We start from the raw sequence: 24162 nt of genomic DNA on the forward strand, positions 1-24162 counted from the left end.
CAAAAACCCCTCACACAACACCCCAGGACCTCCCAGACCCTCCAAAGACCTTCCTACGACCCCCCACCTCAAGACCCCATCCACATCGCCCCCCCCCCCAGATCCCCCCCGTCAATGCCCCACGACCCCTCCCCAGAGCCTCCCTGACACCTCCAGGACCCCTCAGGATCCCCCCCCACCAAATACCCCTCCCCAGACCCCCAGGACCCCAAGAACCCCCCCAAGAACCTCCCACAATTCCCTCTTAGAACCCCCAACCCCCCCCCACATCTCCCATCCCCCACCCGTCCCGGCCGCCTCAGCAGCTCCAGGATCCCTCGGTCCTCTCCCAGCGCCTCCCGGAGCACCCGCCCGAGCCCGGGACAGCGGAGGAGGCGGAGGAGCAGGAGGAGGAGGGAACGCCCGCTTCAAGACCGACCCCGGGGTCAGAGGGCTCCACTTCCGGCTCGCCTCTAATTGGCTGGAGTTGAGCGGGGGAGGCGGGCGTTGTGAGGCGAGCCGCACGATGAGTGGTTGGTTTGGGGAGGATCGCGCCGCTATTGGTTGGAAGGGGCCCGCGCACGCGGCGGACGCGGTCGCGGCAGTGGCAGTCAGTCGTGAGGGGAGAACGGCTGAGGAGGGAGCTGAGGTGGGGTATGAACGGAATGGAGTGGTCTTAGATGGCTTTGGGGGGAAATAGGTGGGGGTTGAGGCGGCTCTGAGGGAAAGTGGGAGGTGTGAGGTTGCTGGTTGCTGCGGGACGGATTTGGGGGAAATTGGGCGGGTCTGAGGGATTTTTGCGGGGTCTGAGGGATAATTAGTGGCATGTCAGGTTGTTCCGGGGGGGAAACTGCAGGGAAAAGACGGGTATCTGAGGTGGGTTGGGAATGCGTTTGGGGGCAGTTGGGGTTGTTTGAGGGGCTTTTGTGGGGTGTGAGGCGGATTTGGGGCGAACGTGAAGGGAATTGAGGCGGTTTGAGGGGGATTTGGGAGGAGTTAGGGGCGTTTGAGGTGGGTGTAGGTGCATTGAGTGGTCCGAGGCTGTTGGGGGGCGCTTTGGGTGGTTTGAGGAGTTTTTGTGGGGTCTGAGGTAGAACTGGGGGGAAATGGAGGGGGAGGGGGCGCTTTGAGGTGAGTCTGGGCAGGAATGGGGAGATCTGAGGTTGGTTAGGGGGTTCTGAGGTGAGTCTGAGGAGAAATGGACGATTTTGGAGGAATGGTTAAGGGAAAATAGGGGGATCTGAGGTCGGTTTGGGGGGAATGAGGGAGTCTGAGGGGCTTGGGGAGGAGCTTGAAAGGGTCTGGAGGGTTCTCAGGTGGGTTTAGAGGGGTCTGAGGGGGATTCGGAGCATCTGGGGGGTTCTGAGGTGACTCTGGGGGGAATTTGCGGGGTATCTCAGGTGGGTCTGGGGTCAATTTTGGGGGGAACTGGGCGGGTCTGTGGGAAATTTGGGGAGGTTTAGGTGGGTCTGGGGGCACCTAAAGGGGGTGTCAGGGGGTGAAGGGGTCCCAGATGCCCCCTAAAGCCCTCCTGTCCCCACAGAGGAGTCCTGGCCATGGCAGTGCAGGACCCCCGGCCCAACCACACCATCTACATCAACAACCTGAATGAGAAGATCAAGAAGGATGGTGAGGAGGGGCTGGGGGGGTCTCTGAGTGTCACCAGGGGCTCAGGCTGTCCCTTGTGCGTCCCCACTGTCACCGTGATGTCCCCATTGCCAGTGTGCTGTCCCCATTGTCACCGTGCTGTCACTCTGTCCCCAGAGCTGAAGAAGTCCCTCTATGCCATTTTCTCGCAGTTTGGGCAGATTTTGGACATTTTGGTGTCTCGCAGTCTCCGCATGCGGGGCCAGGCCTTTGTCATCTTCAAGGAGATGAGCAGTGCCACCAACGCCCTGCGCTCCATGCAGGGCTTCCCCTTCTATGACAAACCCATGGTGAGACAGAGACTGGGGGAGAATTCTGGGATTTTGGGAAAAAAATGGAATTCTAGGGAAAAAACACCAAAATGTGACCACAAATATCCCTAAAATCTAACTTATAATCCTTCTGAATTCACCCTGAGCACCCCAAAACTTCCTCCTCTATGATACACTCATGGTGAAACAGAAATTCTGTGGAAAAACACTGGAATTGTGGGAAAAATTCCTGGTATTTTAGGAAAAAGACTGAATTTCTGGGAAAAAAACCGCAAAATCCTGCTGGAAATCTACCAAAAATCCCCTGGGAACACTCTCAAATCAAACTACGAATCAAAGCTTCCCCTTCTATGACAAGCCCACAGTGGGACAGAAACTTGATGAAAAAAAATCTGACATTCTAGGGAAAAACTGGAATTCTGGGGGAAAAAATGCCAGAATCTGGCCTCAAGTATTCCCAAAATCCAACCTGTAATCCTCCAAATTCACCCTGACCACCGTAAGGCTTCCCCTTCTATGACAAGTGCATGGTGATAGCCAAACCTGAGGGAAAATTTTGACATTTTGTGAAAAAATCCTGGAATTCTGGGGAAAATCCTGAATTCCTGGGGGGAAAAACCCCAAAATGCAGCATCAAATATCCCCAAAATTCAACCAGACCACCCCAAAGCTTCCAATTTTATGGCAAGTTTCTGGTGAGAGACAATTCTGGGGGGAAATGCTCAAATTACGGGAAAAATCCGCAAATTTTGGGGGAAAAAAACCTGAATTCTTGGGGGGAAAAATTAAATCCAGCCTCAAATATCCCCAAAATCCCACCAAAAAAAAAAAACAAAAAAAAACAAAAAAAACCAAATCCCACTAGGAATGCACCAAAATCAAGCCAGGACCTGCCCCAAAGTTTCCTCTGCTACAGCCAAACCCAGTGAGAACCAAATCATGGGAGAAACCCCAAAATTACTGGAAACCCCCTGAAATCTAGCCAGGAATTCCCAAAGCTTTCACTTCTATGGCAAACCTGTGGTGAAACTGCAAATTCAACCTGGAAGCCCCAAAAATCTGTTGGAAACCCCCAAATCCCTCTTGGAGCTCCTCCAAAATCTCTGAATTCCTCAGAAACTCCCAAATCCCTCCTAAATATTTCTGAATTCCCTCAAAATCCCTCAGAAATTCCTAGATCCCTGCTAGGACTCCTGAAATACTCCCAGATTCCTCTTGGAGCTCCCCCAAACGCCATCTGAAAATCCCAAAATACTTTCTGGAACCTTCCCAAATCCCTCGCAACCCCTGAAAATCCCTTGGAAAACCCCAACCCCCCGCTGAAACCTCTTCAAATTCTTCCAAATTCCCTCTTGAAATTCCCTAAAACCCCTCAGAACCCCCCAAAATCCCTCAGAAACTCCCTGAATCCCTCCTTGAATCTCTCCCAAATCCCTCAGAACCCTTGAAAATCCTTCAGAAAACCCCAAAATCCCCCTTGGCAATCCCAAAATCCCTGTTGGCACCTCCCAAATTCCTCTGAATTCTCCCAAAATTCCTTCTTGAACTTCCCAAAATTCCTCAAAAATGTCCCTAATTGCTCTTGGAACCCCCCCATATCCTGTCTGGAACCTCCCCAAATGCCACAGAATTCCTGAAAATCCCATGGAAAACCCCAAAATCCCTCTTGGAACTCACCCAAATCCCCTCTAAATTCCCTCAAATTCCTCTGAAATTTGCAAAACTCTTTCTAGAACTTCCCAGAGTTCGTTGAAAAACCCAATATCTTTCTTGGAACTCCCCCAAATACTTGAGAAAGTCTCAAATCCCTCAGAAAACCCCAATTCCTCCCCAGATCCCCCCAAAATCCTCGGGAACACCCCCAAAACCCCCTGGACTGATCCCAAATCTTCTGGAACCACCCCAAAATCCCATGGAACAACCCCAAATCCTCTTTGGAACCTCCAGAAATCCCTTGGAAAGCAGCAAATCTGAGCACTCCTGGGAAAACCCCAAAATCCCTCCCAGAGATGCCCCGAATGCTCTGAAATCCCCCAGATGCCCCAATCTTGGGAATGTGCCATCCCAGCGGATCCAGTACGCCAAGACGGACTCAGACATCATCGCCAAGATGAAGGGAATGTTCGTGGAGCGGGATCGGGACCGGGAGTGCAAACGGGACAAGCGCAAAGCCAAGGGGGGAGAGGCCCCTGGCCCCAAAAAGAGTGGGGCTGGAGCGCAGGGGGCAACGCAGGGGGCAGTGCCCGTGAGTGCCAGGGGATTGCTTGATTGGACTGGGGTCATTAGTGGGATTTTGGTTGTTCGTGGGATTTGGGGTTATTAGTGGGATTTGGGGTCATTCATGGGATTGGGGTTATTAGTGGGATTTGGGGTCATTCATGGGATTGGGGTTATTCGTGGGATTTGGGGTCATTAGTGGGATTGGGGTTGTTTGTGGGATTTGGGATCATTCGTGGGATTTGGGGTAATTCGTGGGATTTGAGGTCATTCGTGGGATTTGGGGTTGTTTGTGGGATTTGGGATCATTCGTGGGATTGGGGTTATTAGTGGGATTTGGGGTTATTTCGTGGGATTGGGGTCGTTCATGGGATTTATGGGATTGTTTTGTGGGATTTGGAATCATTTATGGGATTGGGCTCATTTGTGGGATTTTGAGATCAGAATCAGGGCACAGGGGATGGTGCCAGTGGGTGCCAAGAGATTTATAGAATCTTTTATGGGATTTGGGGTAATTTGTGGATTTTGTGATTGTTGCACAAGGGTCAGTGCCCATGAGTCCCAGGGTATTTATGGGATTGTTTTATGGGCTTTGGGGTCATTCATGGGATTTGGGGTCATCTATGGAATTTTGAGATCAGAATCAGGGCACAGGGGGTGGTGCTCAGTGGGTGCTAGGAGATTTACAGGGTCATTTATGGGATTTGGAGTCATTTATAGGATTTGGGATTGGGAACAAGGCACAGAAGGCAGTGCTCGTGAGTGCCAGGGGAATTTGGGATGGTTTTGGGGGATTTTGGGATTGTTTTATGGGATTTGGGATTGTTCCCAGGGCATTTGGGATCACTACAGGGGGTTTGGGATTGTTTAATGAGACTTTGGGATCATTTTGGGGGTGGTTCTGGGGGATTTGGGATCATTCCATTGGATTTTGGGGTGGATTTATGGGATTTGGGATTGGGGCACAGGGGACAGTGCCTGTGAGTGCCAGGAATTTGGGATCGGTTCAGGGGATTTTGGGATCAGTCCTGGGGGATTTGGAGATGTTTGGGTGGGGATTGGGGATCATTCCTGGGGATTTGGAATCAGTTGATGGGAATTTGGCATCATTTTATGGGATTTTGGGGATTGTTCTTAGGAGATTTGGGATTGTTTAATAGGGTTTTGGGATGGTTCCAGGGGATTTTGGAATCATTCCAGGGGGTTTGGGGAAAGGTTCAGGGAGATTTTGGGATTGTTCCAGAGAATTTTGGGGGATTTGTGGGGATTTGGGATCATTCCAGGGGATTTGGGATTGTTCCTGGGCATTCTGGGAGGGCATGGGGGGATTTGGATGGGATTTGGGGAGGATTTGAGTTATTTGGGTTCTTTGTGTGCCTTTGGGGTTATGTAGGGTAATTTTGGGGTTATTTAGGGTAATTTTGAAGTTGTTTGGTGTAATTTTGGGATTTTCAGGGTAAGTTTGGGATAATTTGGGGTAATTTTTCATAGTTTTGGGAAAATTGGGGGGTTTTGGGGCCCGCATGTCTGTAGGGTAATTCAGGGATAATTCCATGTGGGTTTGGCATAATTCTACATAGATTTGAGATTCTCACTGTACTTTTGGCATAACTTTGGGATTCTGTCTGTGCCTTTGGGATGATTTGGGATGTGTTGGGGTCTCTCCTCAGGGGATGCCGCCACTGGCGCAGCCGCCCCGGATGCTGCCGCACCTGGGGGGACAACCGCCCTACATCCCCCCCCCGGGCATGATTCCAGCCCCAGGAATAGCCCCAAATCCCGGAATTCCCCCGGGAATGGCCCCACAGCCTGGAATGGCGCCGATCCCTACCCCACAGCCTGTGAGTGACCCCAGAACCTGAGTAATTTAGAGGACTTGTGGGATTTTTGGGATGGAATTTGGTGGGATTTTGAGGGAATTTTTGGTGGAGAATTTTTGGGTGGATTTCCTGAGATTTTTGGTAGGATTGAGGGAACTTGGGGGCATTTTTTGGTGGATTTGTGAGGGTTTTGGTGGGATTTTGATGCGGATTTTTTGAATGGATTTGCAGTGGGTTTTGTGGCTTTTGGGACAATTTTTGTGCAATATTTTAAGGGGATATTTTGGACGATTTTGAGGGATTTTTTGGGTGGATTTTGTTTAATTTGGGGATTTTGGGTGGGATTTTTGTGCAGATTTTTCTGCATGGATTCTGTGAGATTTTCATGGGGATTTAGTGGTACTTTTTGAAGATTTTTACTGTGAGATTTAGGGGGATTTTTGGGGTGATTTTTGTGGGATTTTTTGGGGATTTTGAGGGATTTCTGTGGGCTTCGGTGCATTTTTTGTAAGGATTTTTGGCATGAACTTTGTGGTCTTTTGGGTGGAATTTTGGTGAATTTTTGGTCAGATTTGGAGAGACTTTTTGGGGGATTATTTAGAGAGATTTTTGGGGGGTTTTGGTGGGATATTGCACAGATTTTTATGGGGGTTTTTCCAGGATTTTTGGGCAGATTTTTTTTTAGTGTGTACACAGTGTGACTTTAGGTAGATTTTGGGCCTGATTTGGGGCAGATTTGGTGCTGATTCTGGGGTTTTTCTCTCATTCCCCACAGCTGTCGGAAAACCCCCCGAACCACATCCTGTTCCTGACCAACCTCCCTGAGGAAACCAACGAGCTGATGCTCTCCATGCTCTTCAACCAGTGAGAACTTGGGCAATTCCGGGAATTCTAGGCAGGGACTGGGGTATTGGGGTATTCTGGGGCTTTGAGAGGGTGGAGAGAGGTGAGGAGGCCTTTGGGCTCGATTTTTTTTTTTTTTTTTTTTTTGGCAAATATCAGGATTTTGGGGGGGAAGTTCTGGATTTTTTGAGTAGGAATTTCTGGGTTTTTGGAGGAATGTTTCCAGATTTTTTTGAGGAATGTTTTTTGGTTTTTTAGGGGAGTTGGGTTTTTGGGTTTATTTGGGAACGGCTCTGGAGTTTTTGGGGGAAGTTCCACGATATTTTGGGAATGCTTCAGGATTTTTTTTTGGAGAAACTTTCTGGACTAGGGGGACAGGTTTATCAGTTTTAGGGGGAACATTTCTGTTTTTTCTTAAGAAGGTTTCTAGATTCTGAGGAATGTTTCCAGATTTTTGGGGGAACATTTGTGGATTTTGGGAGGAAGTTCCTTGATTTGGGGGAATATTTCAGGATTTTCTGCAGGAAAAGCTTCTGGCTTTTTGTGGGGACAGTTACGGATTTTTTGCGGAAAGATCCTCAATTTTAGAGTTTATTGGGGTTTTTGGGGGGATGTTTCTGGACTTTTTGAGGACCATTTCTCAGTTTTTGGGGGAAATGTTTCTAGATGTTTTGGGGGACACTCCTGGATTTTTTTGGGGAACATCTCTGGATTTTTGGCAATCTTTCTGGATTTTTTCAGGGAGGCTTTGGTGGGGGGGAATGTTTCTTCACTTTTAGGGAGGTTGGATTTTGGAGGTTTTGAACAATTTTGGGAGGGTTTTTGTGGGATCTTGGAGGTATGTTTCTGGACGTGGTGGAATTTTTCGGGATCTTGTGGGATATTTCTGGATTTTGGGGGGTGTTGGGTTTTTGGAGTTTTGGGAATTTTGAGAATGTTTAAGTGGGATTTAGAGTTGGATTTTTGATTGATGGGATGTTGGATCTTTGGAAATGTTTTGGAATCTTTGGGTTTGTTGGATTTTTGGGGAGTTGAACATTGAAAGATTTTCAGAGCATTTCCCTGGAATTTTGGGGAAATCCTGCAGGACTTTTGGGGTTCTTGGGGATATTTTGGGATTTTGAGGGACTTTCTGAGATTCGCAAGCCATTTTGAGAGCATTTCAGTCGTATTTTGGGGGTAATTTCCCAATACTGGGGGTTTTCCCAAACTCGGGCTCTCCCCCTTGGATTTCTCAGGGATTTCCCCAAATTCTCAGCTCCTCCTGACCCCAACCCCCCATCCCAAATTCCCAGGCATTGGGAATCCAGGAGCTCCCTCGGGGGCATTTGGTGGCATTCCTGGAATTTGAGATTTTTTTGGGTATTTTGAGAGGAGTCATGTGGGGAATGCGTTGGATTTTTGGGGGAATGTTTCTGGAATTTTTGGAGGGAAATGTTTCCAGACGTTAGGGAATGTTTATGGAGTTGGATTTCTGGGGTTTTGGGGAGCATTGCTGGATATTTTTGGGGATGTTTCTGGATATTTGGTGCAGTTGGATTTCTGGATCTTTTGAGGGGGAAAAGTCTGGAATTTGAGCGGAAATTCTGGATATTAGGGGAACATTTCTGGACTTTTATGGGGAGTTGGATTTCTGGAACTTTTTTTGAAGCGTTTCTGGATTTTGGGGGGATGTAGCCAGATCTTTTTGGGAATGTTTCCAAGTTTTTTGGGGGGAATGCTTCTGGATTTTGGGGGAAAATTTTTAGGTTCTCGGGTTTTTTGAGGAATATTTCTGAGTTTTTGAGAGAAGTTTCTGGATTTTTTGGGGAACATGGCTGGATATTTGGGAATGGTGCTGGATTTCTAAGAGACGCTGTTTCAGGGGTTTTTGGGGGGGATGCTTCTGGATTTTTGGGGGGTGCATTTCTGGATTTTGTTGCGGAACATTTCTGAATTTTTGGGGAACCATTTCTGGAATATTTTTGGGGAACATTGTCAGATTTTTTGGGGAACGGTCCCAGGTTTCTGGGAGAACGGTTGCAGGTTTTTTCAGGCTCTCCTGACTCCACTCCCCATCCCAGGTTCCCAGGGTTCAAGGAGGTGCGCCTGGTGCCCGGGCGCCACGACATCGCCTTCGTGGAGTTCGACACAGAGGTGCAGGCGGGCGCTGCCCGTGAGGCCCTGCAGGGCTTCAAGATCACCCAGAGCAACGCCATGAAGATCTCTTTCGCCAAAAAGTGACCCAAAACACCCCAAACCCCACCAAAATACCCCTAACCCCCCCCAAAAAAGGGCCTGAAATACCCCAAGATCCAAAAAAGCGCCTCAAAACCGCCCCTAAATACCCAAAACCTGCCCCAAAACACCCCAAAATCCCATAGAAACGCCCTAAAATCCCTCAAAACCACCCCAAAACAACCTAAATCCCATAAAACTGCTCCCAAATTCCAGAAAACTGCCCCAGAAAAAGTCCTGGCCCCGATCCAAACCCCACACACACCCCTACTCCCCCAGGTAAGTTCAGCTCCGCCCAAATCTTCATTTTTTTAACCCAAATCCTCCTTTTTCCCACCTCAAATTATTTTTTTTCCAGCCCAAATCCTTTGTGAGTCCCCAAATCCCTTTTCCTATCCCAAAATCTCCCTTTTCCACCTCAATTCCCTACCCCAAATCCTGTTTTTTTCACCTCAAATCATTTGTGCATCCCAAATCTCCTTTATCTACCCCAGATAACCCTTTTCCACCCCAAATGCTTCCCTGCCCACCTGAAATCCCCTTTTCCCACACAAAATCTCCTTTTTTAACTCCAAATCCTCTTTTCCCATCCCAAGTGCTTCCCAGCCCACCCTAAATCCTCTTTTTCCACCAAAAATCTTTCCTCACCCTAAATGCCTCAATTCCCACCTCAATCTCCCTTTTCCCCTCCCCACCCTAAATCCCCCTTCCCCCACCCAAAATTCCTTTTTTACCCCAAAATCTCCTTTTTTCATCTTAAATCCTTCTTTTTCCACCCCAAATCCCCTTTTTCCACCCCAAAATCCGTTTCCATCCCAAGATTTCCTTTTCCCACCCAAATCTCCTTTTTTCCATCCCAAATCCTCCTCTCACACGAAAATCTCCTTTATCCATCTTAAATGCTCTTCTTTCCTCCCTACATCTTCTTACCCCAAATCCTTCTTCTTTCACCCCAAATGCCCTTCTTCCACCCTGGATCCCCACCCCAAATTCACTTTCTCCACCCCCCAGGGGCTTTTGGGGTTCCCAGGGAGTTTTTGGGGTTTTTCCCAGCATTGTACCCAGGGTCTCTCTGCAGACATTGCACCTGGAGCTGCCCCCACCCCAGATAAGCCCAAATCCCCTTTTCCCACTCCCCCACATGTTTCTGGGGTTCCCAAGGGGGTTTTGGGGTCTTTCCCAGCATTGTACCCAGAGTCTCTCTGCAGACATTGCACCTGGAGCCTTCCAAAATAAACCCCACTATGCCCCCCAGGGCTGGAGTGGTTTTGGGGGGATGTTGGGGATGGGGGGGTGGGGGGCGTGACCCCTGAGACTTCGGGGACTGGGGGGGATTTGATCCTGAAATTTGGGGGTTGGGGTGTTTGACACCCCAGGGTTTGAGGTTTGGGAGTATTTGACCAGGATTTGGGATTTTGGGGGGCTTTGACCCCAGGATTTGGGGATTAGGGGATTGGACCCCAGATTTTGGGGATGAGGGTTGGATACCCCACATATTTCAAACCCCAGGAGTTGGGGATTGGGGGTTTTAAGCCCAAATTTTGGAGATTGAGGGTGTTTGGCACCTTAGGGTTTGGAGATATTTGACCCCAAACTTTGGGAATTTGAGATGGTGGACACCCCAGATGTTTTAAACCCCAGGATTTGGGGCTATGGGGATTCTACCCAAACACTTGGGAATTGGGGAGTGTTTGACACCCCGGGATTTGGGGGTTTGATTCTAAAATTTAGGTTTCAGGGTGGAGGGGGGAGGTTGACATCCCAGAATTCGGGTTTAGGGATGTTTGACCTCCCCTGCCAGTGTTGGAACCCCCAGGATCTGGGGTCAAGGACTTGACCCCAGGATTTGGCATGTTTGACCCCAGGATTTGGGGTGTTTGACCGCCTCAGGTTTGTGGTCGGGGTTGAGATCGGAGCCATTCCCTTGAAACAGCGGCGGGATCAGGAAAGGGAGACACCTCAACCCAATAACGGTCCCCGACCCCGGGGAGAGACCTCGTCCCAATCCCGGAATGGACCCATCCCCACAATCCCGGACCCCTCCCCATTCCTAGACCCTGTCCATCTTATGGATCCCTTCCCCAATCCTAGACCCCTCCCCAGTTCCAGATCGTTGTGTTAACTGATCTCGGAGTGCAAAACACAACATGGAAAGGGGATTGCAGTATCAATCAAAAACAAATGCACCTTTATAGAATGACCACAGCAAATGTGTGAAAGGAATTAGGGAGAGGAAAAGAATAGAAAAGAGGGGGAGAAAGAGAGAGGGAGTATATCTACCAAATGTGGAGAGACGAAGTCCTTGTAGTCCAGCCGATGGAGTTTGCCTAGTCATGTTGGCAAGATCGCAAAGTCCCGGTTAACTCAAGGTTCTATTATAGTCCATTGCTGAGGGGGGAAACAGATATTGAAATGGCTGAGGGGGAAGAGATACAATCAAGAAGTCTATTGAAATGGCTAAGGGGGGGGAAAAGGTATTGAAGACAGGTACAGACAGTCATGTTCTCAGCAGGATAAGTCAGTATCAGCAGTGAGTGGGACCGACTGTTTCAGGACTGCTTTCTATGGGAAACCAATCTATGTCCAGTGAACACATCTGTACGCAACACTTAGCAGGCTTCCTGCTTCAGTCAGGCCAGCACCCCTGCATCAGAATTACGGGGGTCTGAGTCCTTGGCAGGGGGCTTCAATCTCTGTCCCTCATGGTGGTAGTGGAGCAGATGAAGGATTTTCCATGGTGGTTCTACCAAAGTTGCCCCAGCAAGTTCATGTGTCCAAGAGGTGGGAAAATTCCTGGCCTATTGTCAAGAAGCAGGTGCAGTCATAGGGCGTGTTGCCCCTTGGCAGGCCCTGCTAGAAGCAGTCACTGTAGACACAGCTGTGAACAATCACTTGGCAGGCCAGAATTCTGCTCAGGGGCCTCAGGATTTTTGGTGTTCATCCACGTCAAGCAGGCCAGAATTCCGATCAGGATCCTCAGGGTCCCGATATCTGTCCTGGGGATGGATGGTCGTGAGGTAAATGAGGGGAACTTGAGATCATCTCTCATACCAGCCGGTGACTCATGACAGTCTGCCATAGGTCTTCATCAGCAGGGTTCCATAGCATAGTTGCAAAGTCTTCAGGGCTTGTCGAGTGTTGGTAGTATATTCTGGAAAACAGAGACAGAATGTAGAGAGAGAGAGAAAAGAAGGAAAAAGAAAAGATAGAAAAAGGGGAAAAGGGAAACAATGAACAAATATAATTAATATTAATTAAAACAATATTCTTTTCAAACAATTTCTTCAAACGATCCAAACAAATCACAAATAATCAAAGGCATTAAAGCAATAAACAAATACAGTAAGTATTAATTTAAAATAATTTTTGCAAAACAAATCACCAAAAATCAAAAGTAATTTTCACAAAATCACAAAAGAAAATTGAGGATTATTTCAAAACACATACTCTAATTTGTAATTACCTTGTGTCAACAGTTTTGGGGATGTCCACAGTGAAGAGGACATCAGCCAAGTTGTGTGCATTAATTACAAACTTCAATTTTGTTAACCATTTAATCATTCTCCAATTCATAATGAATAAGATTGCTGATAAAATAAAACCAATCAGAACTAGAATCTAAAGCATAATGATGGGATGATACACATTGTTCAGAACACTTGTGGCAGTAGGTGATCATGCGAAAAGAGTGTCCCACCACCTGTGTTCGGCCTCTTTTTTTACTTTCTCTATGACACAGTGTATTTCTTTCACTTGGTGATGAACAGTTACCAGGGCTTTCTGTGCATTCTTCTTGATCTTCTCTAATATTTTTATTAAGTCCTGGTGAAGCAACAATTGCTTTACCAAAGTAATGTTCATCCCAATGGGAGTAGGTAATAATTTGTGAATTGGTGTTTAATTGGATTGTAAAAGGTAATGAGAGGTAACTGGAGCTTCATAAGAAGAATCACATCTTGCAATTTTGGTAAAGTTACAAGCACAAAAATTTGAATTATTTTTAGTATCCACTACTACATTTTCTATAAATACAATATCACAAGCAGTTCTAAAGCATGCACACCTATTGCCTATGTGTTTAAGGACTCCTTTCAGAAGTCTTGTTAGGACTAATTTCAAAATGACATTTTGCTCTGTGTCCAAACGTCTTGAGCTATAATTGCATTGCTTTCACAGATGAACACTTGTTCTTGGACAATACAAGGTTCCAAATTACCAGTTTGCCATTTTTTACCAATTTGACAGGCCCATTATCTATGTTCAGAAGGATAGAGAACAGCTCCATCATGATTCAGCCCTAATGCATTGATAGGAAATCTCAAATGCACTGAGGCATTGCATATAGTTAACACAAAAGCTATGGCTGTGTTTGTAATGAGGTCATAAGTAAAATTCACCAAGTTCCACCAGGACTGGAATTCTCTTTCAATATCAATGGCACTGTCCCAAATTTTTTTCTGAATTTTAGTAGGAAAATTCCTTCTTCACCTTCTCTTATCATTGAGGCAGCAACTGACTGCATCCACAATTGTGCCTGGATACAGCTGAGAACCAAAGAAAGGTTGTTGTGTGTAGCACTGAGCGCATCAATTACCAATTTGTGATTGTTTACATTTACCTTCTTCCAATTTGGTCATATGTTTGATAACAACCAGTGCAGTCATCCTTATTGGCTTTGGAAACGCAGCAGTTGTTGTTATAATTTAGTCAAATCCCTATTTGTGGCAGCCAATTTATTCATTAGTACTTCTGAATCAATGCTATTTAGCGTTCCCAAACCTGTTCCTGCAACACCAGTTATGTCTCTTAGCATCCATTTTTTAAAAGAGCTCCCTTTTCACAGCCAGGTCATCCAACCCTCAAAGGAAGTCTGCAATAAAGGTAAACAGGCCGGCTGAATTTCTGAGACATTGTTTTGCATCAGCAATTTGACTTGTTTAAGAGACCATGCCGGATTGAATATTTGTTGTTGTCCAGTTTTCCTGATTATGTATGGTCCAATTTCAAAAATTCTCAGACTAAGCATAATCGGTGGTTGGGAGGGAGTGGTGGTAGTAGAAGGTTGGGTCATAGCATTTATTATAAACTTAAGAGAAAGGCCTTTAGTATTTTTAGACCAGACACAAACTACTTCTGTGGTTTGTGTTAATGTAAAATTGTGCCAACAGTCTTCTACGCTGGGTGCATACAAACCTGTTCACACTTATTTGTCTGATCTGTCAAAACACTGATTGAGATTGCTTTGCTATAAGTAGTTCTGCAAATCATTCAGCTAATTTCTTCTCCCAGTACCCCTTGAAGCTGCCAGGATTTTTGTTTTTCCCATTCCTCCAAAGTGAACAAAAGCCTGGGACCAAGGCCATTCGGTAACACACTGACTAAGGGTACTCTCAGTCCCTTCTACCAGTTGGGGTATAACTATTGTACTTAATGTGGGCTTCGTAGTCTCAGTCCCTTCTGCCCACTGGGATGTAACTACTGTACTTAATGTGAGCTTTGTGCTCTCAGTCCCTTCTACCCATTGGCGTGTAACTACGGTTCTCAGTGTGCGCTTCATGCTCTCAGTCCCTTCTATCCACTGAGATGTAAATACAGTACTCAGTGTGGGTTTTGTTATAGCATCTATCCTAAATTTATGAACTAAGCCTTTTCAACCTAACGGGTCAGTCAAGTTATTTTGCAGGTGGCATGTCACATAAGTCGGTTTAGCTAAAGTAAAATTATGACAGCAATCGGTTCATTTTTACAATCCTTTGTACTTGCAACATTGTTTGTTTTGGGACCTAGCGTGTAATGCCCAACATACTCCTGGCAGCATCACAGAGTAAGGGGAAGTTGTTTGGCACACTCCCACTTGTTTGTATGACACAGTCTCGCTGAAGGGATATCCAGATCATTTTTCCCACCTGCTTCCATAAAATTTCCGACAACTGTAATGGAGGTGGCTTTCTCATGGAGAAATCTTTCCACTTTTCTGCATGCTACCACAATCATTTCACCAATTGTTCCAGTTAGGATTCTAGTCCAGTCCTTCTGATCCCATCCCTGCTCACTTGGATGATATACCTCGGAGTCATGCAGCACTACAGGCTCTAGGTTCGGGTGGCCACCCTTGGGATACGCTCCTAGAACATTAGTGTGATGGAGGGTAGCTTCAGATCATGACCATTCATCAGGATTCTGTCCATGGAATTGTGGTAGGATGCAGAAAGCAGGATTCTGTCCATGGAATTGCGGTAGGATGCAGAAAAATATCACCAGTGTTATCATGGTTCAGATGATTCTCATGTCCCTCGGGGTTCTTCTGTAAAAGTAAAAACAACAGAAATCCTTCCACTGAGGGGCAGAAAAGACTTAAAATGATAGGATTATCCAGCATGTATTTATCCAATGCTCTTTCCCTAGAGTATCAGAGGCTGCCCATGCATATTTATTCAGAGGGGTTTTCAGCACTAGTGGTACTTCCCCTACAGTAGGGAGGTCCACCAGAACAGGTTGTCCAGGGTAATGTGCTGGATTTTTTGAATTGTCAGGTCCCTGCTGTGAGGGAATGATTCTTGGAGCTGTTGGGCAAAAGGCAGTGATTTTGGGACATGCATTCACCCCCCCGCCATCTACTGTTCACTCCTTTAGCAGCTTCCCATAACTGAATTTCCCAATTTCCCTCCTGTGGCTTCAGAAGTCGTTTCAAAAGACCATTGGTCCTTTCCATTAGCTTGAGGGTAGTAAGGGGTGTGGAAAGTCCACTTAATTCCTTCACCTTTTGCCCAGTGCTGTACACCTCTAGCAGTGAAGTGGGACCTGTTGTCAGATTAAATTTCCTGTGGCTTTGGGAAAGTTCCAAACCACCCCTGCAAAGCTTTAACCGTATTACGACCTGTGGCCCTTTTAAAAGCATCAGCTTGAACGAACCCAGATACAATTTCTACTCCTACCAGCACGAAGTGTTTACCTCCTGACTTCTTAAAGGGACCGATATAGTCTACCTGCCACACGTCCCAAAAGCCTTTACCCTTTCTTCAATGCAGAGGGTCATCTTCTAAAGGATGTTTTACACATTTCCTTGGTAACCAGCCAACCACGAGCATGAGCTTCTTTGTAGAAATCTTTTGCACCCATGTTCTTTTTACGTGCAGCCATTCTAATAGTTGATCCCAGTCCTCAGTAATTTGTTCCTTATCCAGGGGGCTGAGTCTTGCTAGTTCATCAGCTCTATTATTCCACTCTCCTGCTGGATTTCCATCTGTTTGGTGAGAAGCTACCCAACCAACAGCAAAATTTCCTTGACTTGCAAAATCTAAAATTTCTTGCCACTTTTCCTTTTGCCACACTGGAATTCCTAACTTCCCAATCATTTTGCTGCCAGAAAGGAAGCCACTTGGTACAACCTTTGTACACTGCATAAGAGTCGCTGTAAATGCAGACAAGAGAAATGTTCTGTGCCTCATGTCAGAAAACACTCCAAACAGCTATGAGTTCCCCAGCCCGAGGGCTGCCTTCCCCTTTGGTAATGATTCTTTCACCAGATGAAATGTGTAAGGCAGCTGCTCTATATCTCCATACCTTCCCTTCCTGTTTTGCAGAGGCATCTGTGAACCAAGAACTTGCTGCTAGTTCGGGGAGAAAGGAAGGGCAGCTTTGATTACAGAGGCAGGTTTATCTTAGTTTCTAGCCAGGCTCTCAGTGCCTTGGATTGCTAGATTTTTAGCAGCATCTTCTGTTATTGAGACGGTATTACAGTAGGCTTCCATCTGAGCATACCATTTTATAACTGAGGCCCTTTGGGCTACCCCATCAGGTGGGGGGAGGTCCCATTAGTGGCAATTTTGATAACTTTGAAAGGGTCTCTTAAAACAATAGGCCATTGTTGTGCAATTTTTTCCACTTCTAGGAGAGCTAAGCTAACCACAAACAACCCCTTTCCCCAGGTAGTGTATCTTTTCTCAGCATCTTTGAAACCACAGGAACAAAAACCAAGAGGCCCCGTCAGACCCTCGGGACCCCACTGGCAAATATGTACTGATAGCCCTGAGGAGGCAAATCCCCATTCCACTTGAAAGGGGTCTGTGGGATGGATAGAGCCTAGTGCTTGGTGAGCTGTTGCCTCAAAAATCAGTAATTGCAATGCTTCTTCCTGAGAAGGAGTCCAATCAGTGTCATCCTTTTCCTCAGCAAGTCATAAAGCAGCCTAGCAATTATTGAGAAATCTGGGATGTATTTTCTCCAGAACACTAATAGTCCTAGAGCTTGCTGGAAGTCTTTCCTCCATTCAGACATTTGAATCTGATCTAAAGAGGTTAGGATATCAGTGGAATACATGTCATACTTCCTTTCCACCAAATTCCCAAAAACTTCACTTCCTGAGAAGGCTTCTGAATTTTCTCTGGGGGCATCTGCAAATCAATACTTTCTAAGTAAGAGATTATTTTCTGCTGATGTTCCCTTACTACCTCTATTTCAACCCCCCTCCCCCTGCCCCGCCCTCACCCCAGAATGTTATCAATGATTATCAGCTACAGGATCAGGTTTGGGTATATTTTCTAATTCCCGGGCTAAAGCATGGTGGGCTAAAGTGGGGGAGTGTTTGTAGCCTTGGGGAAGCCTAGTGAAAGTGTATTGCTGTCCTTTCCCATGTGAAGGCAAAATGGTCCATATCTTCTGGCTGTATAGGTATCATAAAGATGTCTTTGACATCCATAGTTGCCATTGCCGTGATTGAGTGAGCCTTTTCTTGAATTGATGTTATTAATTCAGCTAAGTTTGGGACCGCTGCTGTAAGAGTGTCTGTGTTGGCATTAAGCCTGTGAAAATCTATTGTTAGTCTCCACTTTCCATTGGCTTTTCAGACTGGCCATACCGGTGAATTAAAAGGAGAATGTGTGTGAATTATTACCCCTTAGTTTCTCAAGTCCTGTAGAACCGCTTTGATACCTTCTCTGGCACCAGAAGGTAGAGGGTATTGTTTTACATTAGTTGTTTTATTATAGGGTAGAGAGGGTGCAGCTTGAAGCAGCCTAATGTTAAGTGGCAGTGTGCCAAAAGACCACAGAAATCCCTCAGAGTCTTCCCACTGCCTCCCAGCAAGGACATCCATTCCTAATCAATTATTTGCAATGTTCCAAATTACCATTTTGACGACTAGTTGATGCCCATCTCCAGGGAGCGTCAGTTTGACTAAGACAACATTCATAGATTCTATAGTTCCCAGAGCATTAGGAACACAGCATTGTCTCTTAGTTGGAACAATTCCACACCTCTGGGTATCCTTTTTTGTTAGTGGAGAGATTTGATCCCCAGTGTCAATCAAAAAGGTTACTAGTACTCTTTTGGGGCCCATGATAGCTGTGATTAATTTATCTCCTGATTTATTTTTAGTGAACATTCTTAAATAAATTCAAGCTCTGCCCCTTTGCCCACCTGTAAGCAGCAGAGAGATTCTTTTTCCCGAAAACTCTTGGTTTTGGTTCACTGCCTATGTTCTGTGGGAGAGGCTGGGAGAGGGTTAGTTTTGGTTCCTGAGAAGGGAGGGGTGCACTGGGTTGAGTCAATGAATTAGGTGCTAATTATTTATTATTTTCTGCAATTTATCAAGGGGCAAACCATCCATCACCTCTTTGGGGACCCCTTTATAATTTCCAACAACCACCAATGGTGGCGGTTAGAGATCTGTTTTCCCTTCTCTATATTTTCACTGTGAGGAGCCCCAATAAACCAAACACCTTTTGTTTTTTCTGATTTCTCCTCCGGGGTTTTTATAGGTCCATTAATTAATTGTCTACAATAACTAATCAGATCTACTGCAATTTCACCCCATGTCCAAACTTTACAGCTACTGGCAGGTGAATCAGATTGAGAAGCTGAAGGCTGTGAGGGGGAAGAGTATGGAGTGAAGCCAGGCTCAGTAGATCCACTTTGGTCAGTGGAGTTCCTGAGGAATCTATCTAGTCTTTCTACAGGATTCAAAGCCATTATGGTTTTGTGTAGAGTCATTGCTGTAGGTTTAAACATTTCTGGAAGCCCACAAATTCAAGGGGTCATTAGTTCTGGCTTCACAGGTAATTGCATTGGGGATTCAAAACCAGGATGTAATTTCTTTTCATGAATCATTTGCAGGCCGCTTTGTGGACACTTTCAAAGAGCTGGTCAGGGTGCCAACGATTGCCTGGGGGGGTCACCCCTTTCCAAAGGATTCATTTTCCCGGCCCAGAAAGACGCGCCCTGTGTCAGGGACCATCCGTCACACTTATCTCCTTATCTCCTGTTGTCAAGAAGACTCCATGTCCCCAGTACCCACTGGCCTCCTGTTCAGCTAATTCAATTTGATCTCCACCACTGAGGGACACTCGGAAGACATATTCTGTCTCCAATTCTTGTGGGAGGTGCCCGAATTCTTTTTTCAGCTTAGCTAATTAGGTAGCACTGAATGGTATTTGTTTAGTTGTGATGTGTGGGTCAAGATCCTCATCATTAATATAGTTATATTCTGTTTGAACCAAGGGTCTCAAGCGAGGACAGCAGTACTCCCCACAATTTTTTACCCCCTGAAATTCCTTATGGGGATAGATTTTTTAATCTGAGGAGTTTCCTTTTCCTCTGTAGAGGAATCAGTATTATGTGAATTCTTAACATATTCCTCTCTAAGGGCAGCTCACAACATATAGATCTCGTTTCTATCTTCATTTAATTGTTTTTTCAAAATTTCAACTAGGTTTTGAGGGTAATCTATTATTGCCCTTTTCTCACTTCTTCACTTAAAACGGGTCTCTATGGCTGCTGTGAGACAAGCTCCCAAAACTGAGCAGAGGATGGTCTTATTTTTGCCCAGTTTAAATTTTGTTTTGTGTTGTAAAGAACATATTCTGTCAATAACATTTTCTAAATTAACCAGTTGTTCTCTGCCCAAACTTCCCAGTTTGGCATTGTATTTAGCGAACAGAGCACAAAACTCAGCTTTAACTTTTTCACTGAAGTTTTCACTCATTTTGTGAAGAGACCAGAACCATGACAAGGAGATACAGACTTAAGTTACACAATCACACAGCCTTTGCTGTGTTCCCCTTTGCTTCCCTGGGTGGGTGAAGGGACAAAGCTGCCTGAGAGGCCCTGCTTAGTTACTCCAAAGGCGTCCCCTCCTTCCCAGACAGTCCAGATACACACACTAAAACGGTTTTTTTGTGAAGGGACCAAAAACCACAACAGGGAGGTACAAACTAAGTTACACAACTACACAACTCTTGCTGTGTTTCCCCTCACTTCCCTGGGTGGGTGTGGGGATGAATCTGTCTGAGAGGCCCTGCTTAGTTACTCCAAAGGTGTCCCTTCCTTCCCAGACAGTCCAGATACACACAAACACTAAAACAGTTTCCCCTTTTTGCACTTAGAGATCTTTTGTGAAATTCTGAAGACAGAACCCTCAGTTAAGTATTGGGATGTTTTTCACCTAGGTGTGTGCAGTTTGCGGGAAATTCTAGTAACGCCCCTTGCTATCCAGATATGTTCAACTCTTTGGGGAATTGTCGCAGACATTTCTCCACAGAAATCCTTTCTTTCAGATTTCTGCGTCTTCAGGAGGCCAGAGGCCCCCAAAGAGAAGGTAAACAATTATTATCAGCTGCTGTGGAATGCAATAGGATTCACCTTGATTGGCTCATTTTCTATGTTTATAATTAAGGGCCAATCATCAGTGCAAGATAGGGGACTGAGTCCCTGGACACAACTTTGTTATGGATTTTTTTCTATCTATTCTTAGCTTAGCTAGCAGCTCTGCAAACCTCTCTCTATATTCTATTTAGTATAGTCATAATGTATTATATATCATATCTTAATAAATCAAGCCTTCTGATCAAGATACAAGATTCACCGTCTCTCTCTCACCAGCAGCGGCCCACTCAGGTCAATGTAATATCTGGTGACCCCTCGTGTCAGAGCAAAAATTAATTTGATAAGACCAGAGGAGCAAAATTGCTGCACTGGGTAAAAATCCTGTATGTGTAGCATTTGATGGTTGCTTTGAAGCGACCACGAAAGTGGATTCAAGCCAGGAGCTGAAGAACTGAAGATCCTGATTTGGACAGAGTTCACAGCCAAGGCTGACCACAAGAGAACCTTTCCTCTGGAAAACCATCAGGAAAGATGATGGAAAAGAGCAGCAGACCTGTGGAGCTGGCCAGAGCAAGCTGGACTCTTTCAAAAGGTACTGTTCACTTTTCTATCCCTGATGAACCAGCCCTTCGTAGCTTGTGGCTGTTCGTATGGCAGACCCATGCCTTGCCAGAAGAGATTCAATTCTCCCCTTCAGAGGAGAAAATCATGGCCCTCTGGAAATATTGGTGCAGAGAAGACGGTTTCCTTTTGTCAAAAACAGATATCTATGAATTCTTTCGATGGGCAAAGCTTTTTGGGTTCTTTGCTGATGTCTTATATGCTTTAGATGTTTTTGTCTGGGAGTGCATGGACTCAATTATCCAGTGCATCTACAGTAAGGGACGCGTGTTGCCTTCTATCTACCCAGCATTTATAAAGCTTTTCCCTGTCCTGAAGCGCAGAGCAGCTTGTTTTCCATGGATCTCTAACTGTTATGGCCAAGCTCTGTTTCCACTGCCCTTGGCAGAAGACCTGGTGGGTGATGACTTTGGGCTTTTTTCCCCCCCCGCTTCACGGCGGAGGGGGGCGAAACTTCGCGGTGCGAAGAAGTTTTTTTTACTCTTTCTCCGGACCATGCTCAGATGGAGCCTTCTCCTTTCCCCCCTTCTCTCTCTCCGGGGGGATGGGAGTGGCCGCTCAAGCCAGGGCCGGCCTCTCAGACTCCGCCTTCAGACATGGGGGCGGCACCGGTCTATGAGGTTTCCTCCACGCCCCTGCCAGAGCTGTCACTCCAGGAGATCCCGCCCCCGCCAGAGCCTGTGTCGGAGAAGACAGAAGAAACAGCACTGTCAGCGATTGACCTGTTGCTAAGCAACAGCGACGCTCCGCCGCTCCTCCCAGCTCCGCTGGTGCCCGTGCCGTGCCCGCCGCCGCTTTCAGAGCCAAGGGACGCAGCAACAGCGTGTTCCCGCGCGTCCCCGCCGCCTCCGCAGCGGACCCCAGAGTCAGCAGCAGAAAACGGAGTTGAGCCCGCGGGACCCTCGGAGCAGCCCGCGGCGGATCCCACGCTCAGCGCGGTTCCCCCCCCCGGTTCCGGCTCCCTCCCCGATGCTTCCACCAGACGTCCCAGCAGTCGCTCTGGCGGGGGGTCTCTCCTTCCGTGGAGCGGGGGCTGCCCGCCAGCTCACTGTTGTGGCAGTCCAGCTGCCTGTTTTTAAGATCAGCATTCTCGGCGGTTTGGGGGGTGGTTTTTCGGGGATTGTCCCATGGAGGCCGCCGCCTCTCTTGTGCCCTAGTGGCATGGGGGGGCAGGTGCATCCAGAGAGTTCTGCCTCTGATCTCCAGCCCGGAGGGGATGGGGATGAAGCCAGGGGGCGGATGAGAGACAAACCCGATGCATTGCCAAGGGAGAGGGCACAATTGGAGGAGACCATAGCTGGTTTGCTGTGGGAAACAAACATCTCCAGACCCCAGATGGGATTGCTGGGGAAGGCTTCTATTTCCCTGCTGCTGGCATGCCTCAGTGGTTTAGGGGAAAGGAAGCGTCTCACTACCCGTGCTGCCATTGTGCTGGCAGCAGGGTTCAGGCCTGTGGATATACACAGCCTTCCTTATGAGTTTGGCCTGGGCCGTTTGGCTCAGAAAATTCCTGGGCCAGGCCCACTGCGAGGCCTCCTTATGATTTTGGGGATACTGGTTTGTCCTACCGGTCCGGGTCCCCCCCTGTGTGAGCCAGTTTTGGGGTTCCTGGTCCAGTATGGGCCAGGGCCCCCAGGGCCTTTCCTTCTCTGGCACTGCTCTGCCCAGCTGCTGCTCTTTTGCTTTTCGATCAAAAAAAAAAAAAAAAAAAAAAAAAAAAAAAAAAAAAAAAAAAAAAAAAAAATTAAATAAAAAAGATTGAAAATACTGGGCAGCAGCTCTGAAGCGCTGAAGCACTGAAAGCACTGAAGGGCCAGAAAAGGACATTCTAAAAATTGTTCAAATTGTTTAAAATTGTTTAAAATTGTGTTATGCTGTTTCAGGACAAAAAGGACTCTAAGGACTCTCAGATGTCCAAAAGAAACAACTTCAGCTGATGGACTGTTCCTGAAACTCAGCTGCATGGACTTGAATTCTCTTTACATTGTATTTTGCAATTTTCTTATATTGTAGGATTGTTTTAGTGAATTGTTAGTATTCTATATTTTATAGGTGAAGGAATTTCCTGTTCATTCCACATCAGCATTTTTTCTTTTATTTTATACAATTTAGAAAGGTGAGATGTCGCAGACATTTCTCCACAGAAATCCTTTCTTTCAGATTTCTGCATCTTCAGGAGGCCAGAGGCCCCCGAAGAGAAGGTAAACAATTATTATCAGCTGCTGTGGAATGCAATAGGATTCACCTTGATTGGCTCATTTTCTATGTTTATAATTAAGGGCCAATCATCAGTGCAAGATAGGGGACTGAGTCCCTGGACACAACTTTGTTATGGATTTTTTTCTATCTATTCTTAGCTTAGCTAGCAGCTCTGCAAACCTCTCTCTATATTCTATTTAGTATAGTCATAATGTATTATATATCGTATCTTAATAAATCAAGCCTTCTGATCAAGATGCAAGATTCACCGTCTCTCTCTCACCAGCAGCGGCCCATTCAGGTCGATGTAATAGGGAATGAGGGGCTGGGTGTGGCTGGTGTAGAACTTTTTACCTGTATTATCAGCCCATGCCTGGTCCTTCTTCAGTCTAACCTGGTTTTAGCTAATTTTGCGGTTTGCAAGTTCTGTTAAACTTGTTATCTTGCTCTTGATAGCATTTGTTGTGTCACTTGCTCTGCTATCTTGCTTTCTCTTCTGTCTCGCTTTATGTGCACATCTCATTCCAGTGCTGCTTGTGGTGAACCTTTCCTTGCACACCACTAAGGATTCCCCCATACCCCAGTGTCCCAGCAGCTCCATGCCCAGCCAGGAGGAGCAGCAGGTTTGACAGGGCATCCCCCCAGATTTTACCCACACTAATAATACAGCCGGACACTTGGGAAGCTGCCTTAGGCTTTATTGTCCACCACCATCCCAGGAGGGAGCAGCAAATTGTCCCCCCTCC

General features: G+C 46.4%; 1 protein-coding gene across 1 annotated transcript; it reads left to right on the plus strand.

Annotated features, from left to right (window-relative positions):
- The first annotated feature begins 583 nt into the window (after positions 1-583).
- Positions 584-10249, plus strand: LOC132086052 (U1 small nuclear ribonucleoprotein A-like). The gene is made up of 7 exons (XM_059491515.1): positions 584-628; positions 1523-1608; positions 1744-1916; positions 3967-4143; positions 5786-5956; positions 6711-6799; positions 8842-10249. Exons 2-7 carry the CDS (start codon positions 1536-1538, stop codon positions 8999-9001), a joined length of 843 nt encoding a protein of 280 aa, XP_059347498.1. The 5' UTR covers positions 584-628; positions 1523-1535; the 3' UTR covers positions 9002-10249.
- Positions 10250-24162: the final 13913 nt, after the last annotated feature.

This window comes from Ammospiza nelsoni, chromosome 35, assembly GCF_027579445.1.
Source record: "Ammospiza nelsoni isolate bAmmNel1 chromosome 35, bAmmNel1.pri, whole genome shotgun sequence".
Lineage (NCBI taxonomy): Eukaryota > Metazoa > Chordata > Aves > Passeriformes > Passerellidae > Ammospiza > Ammospiza nelsoni.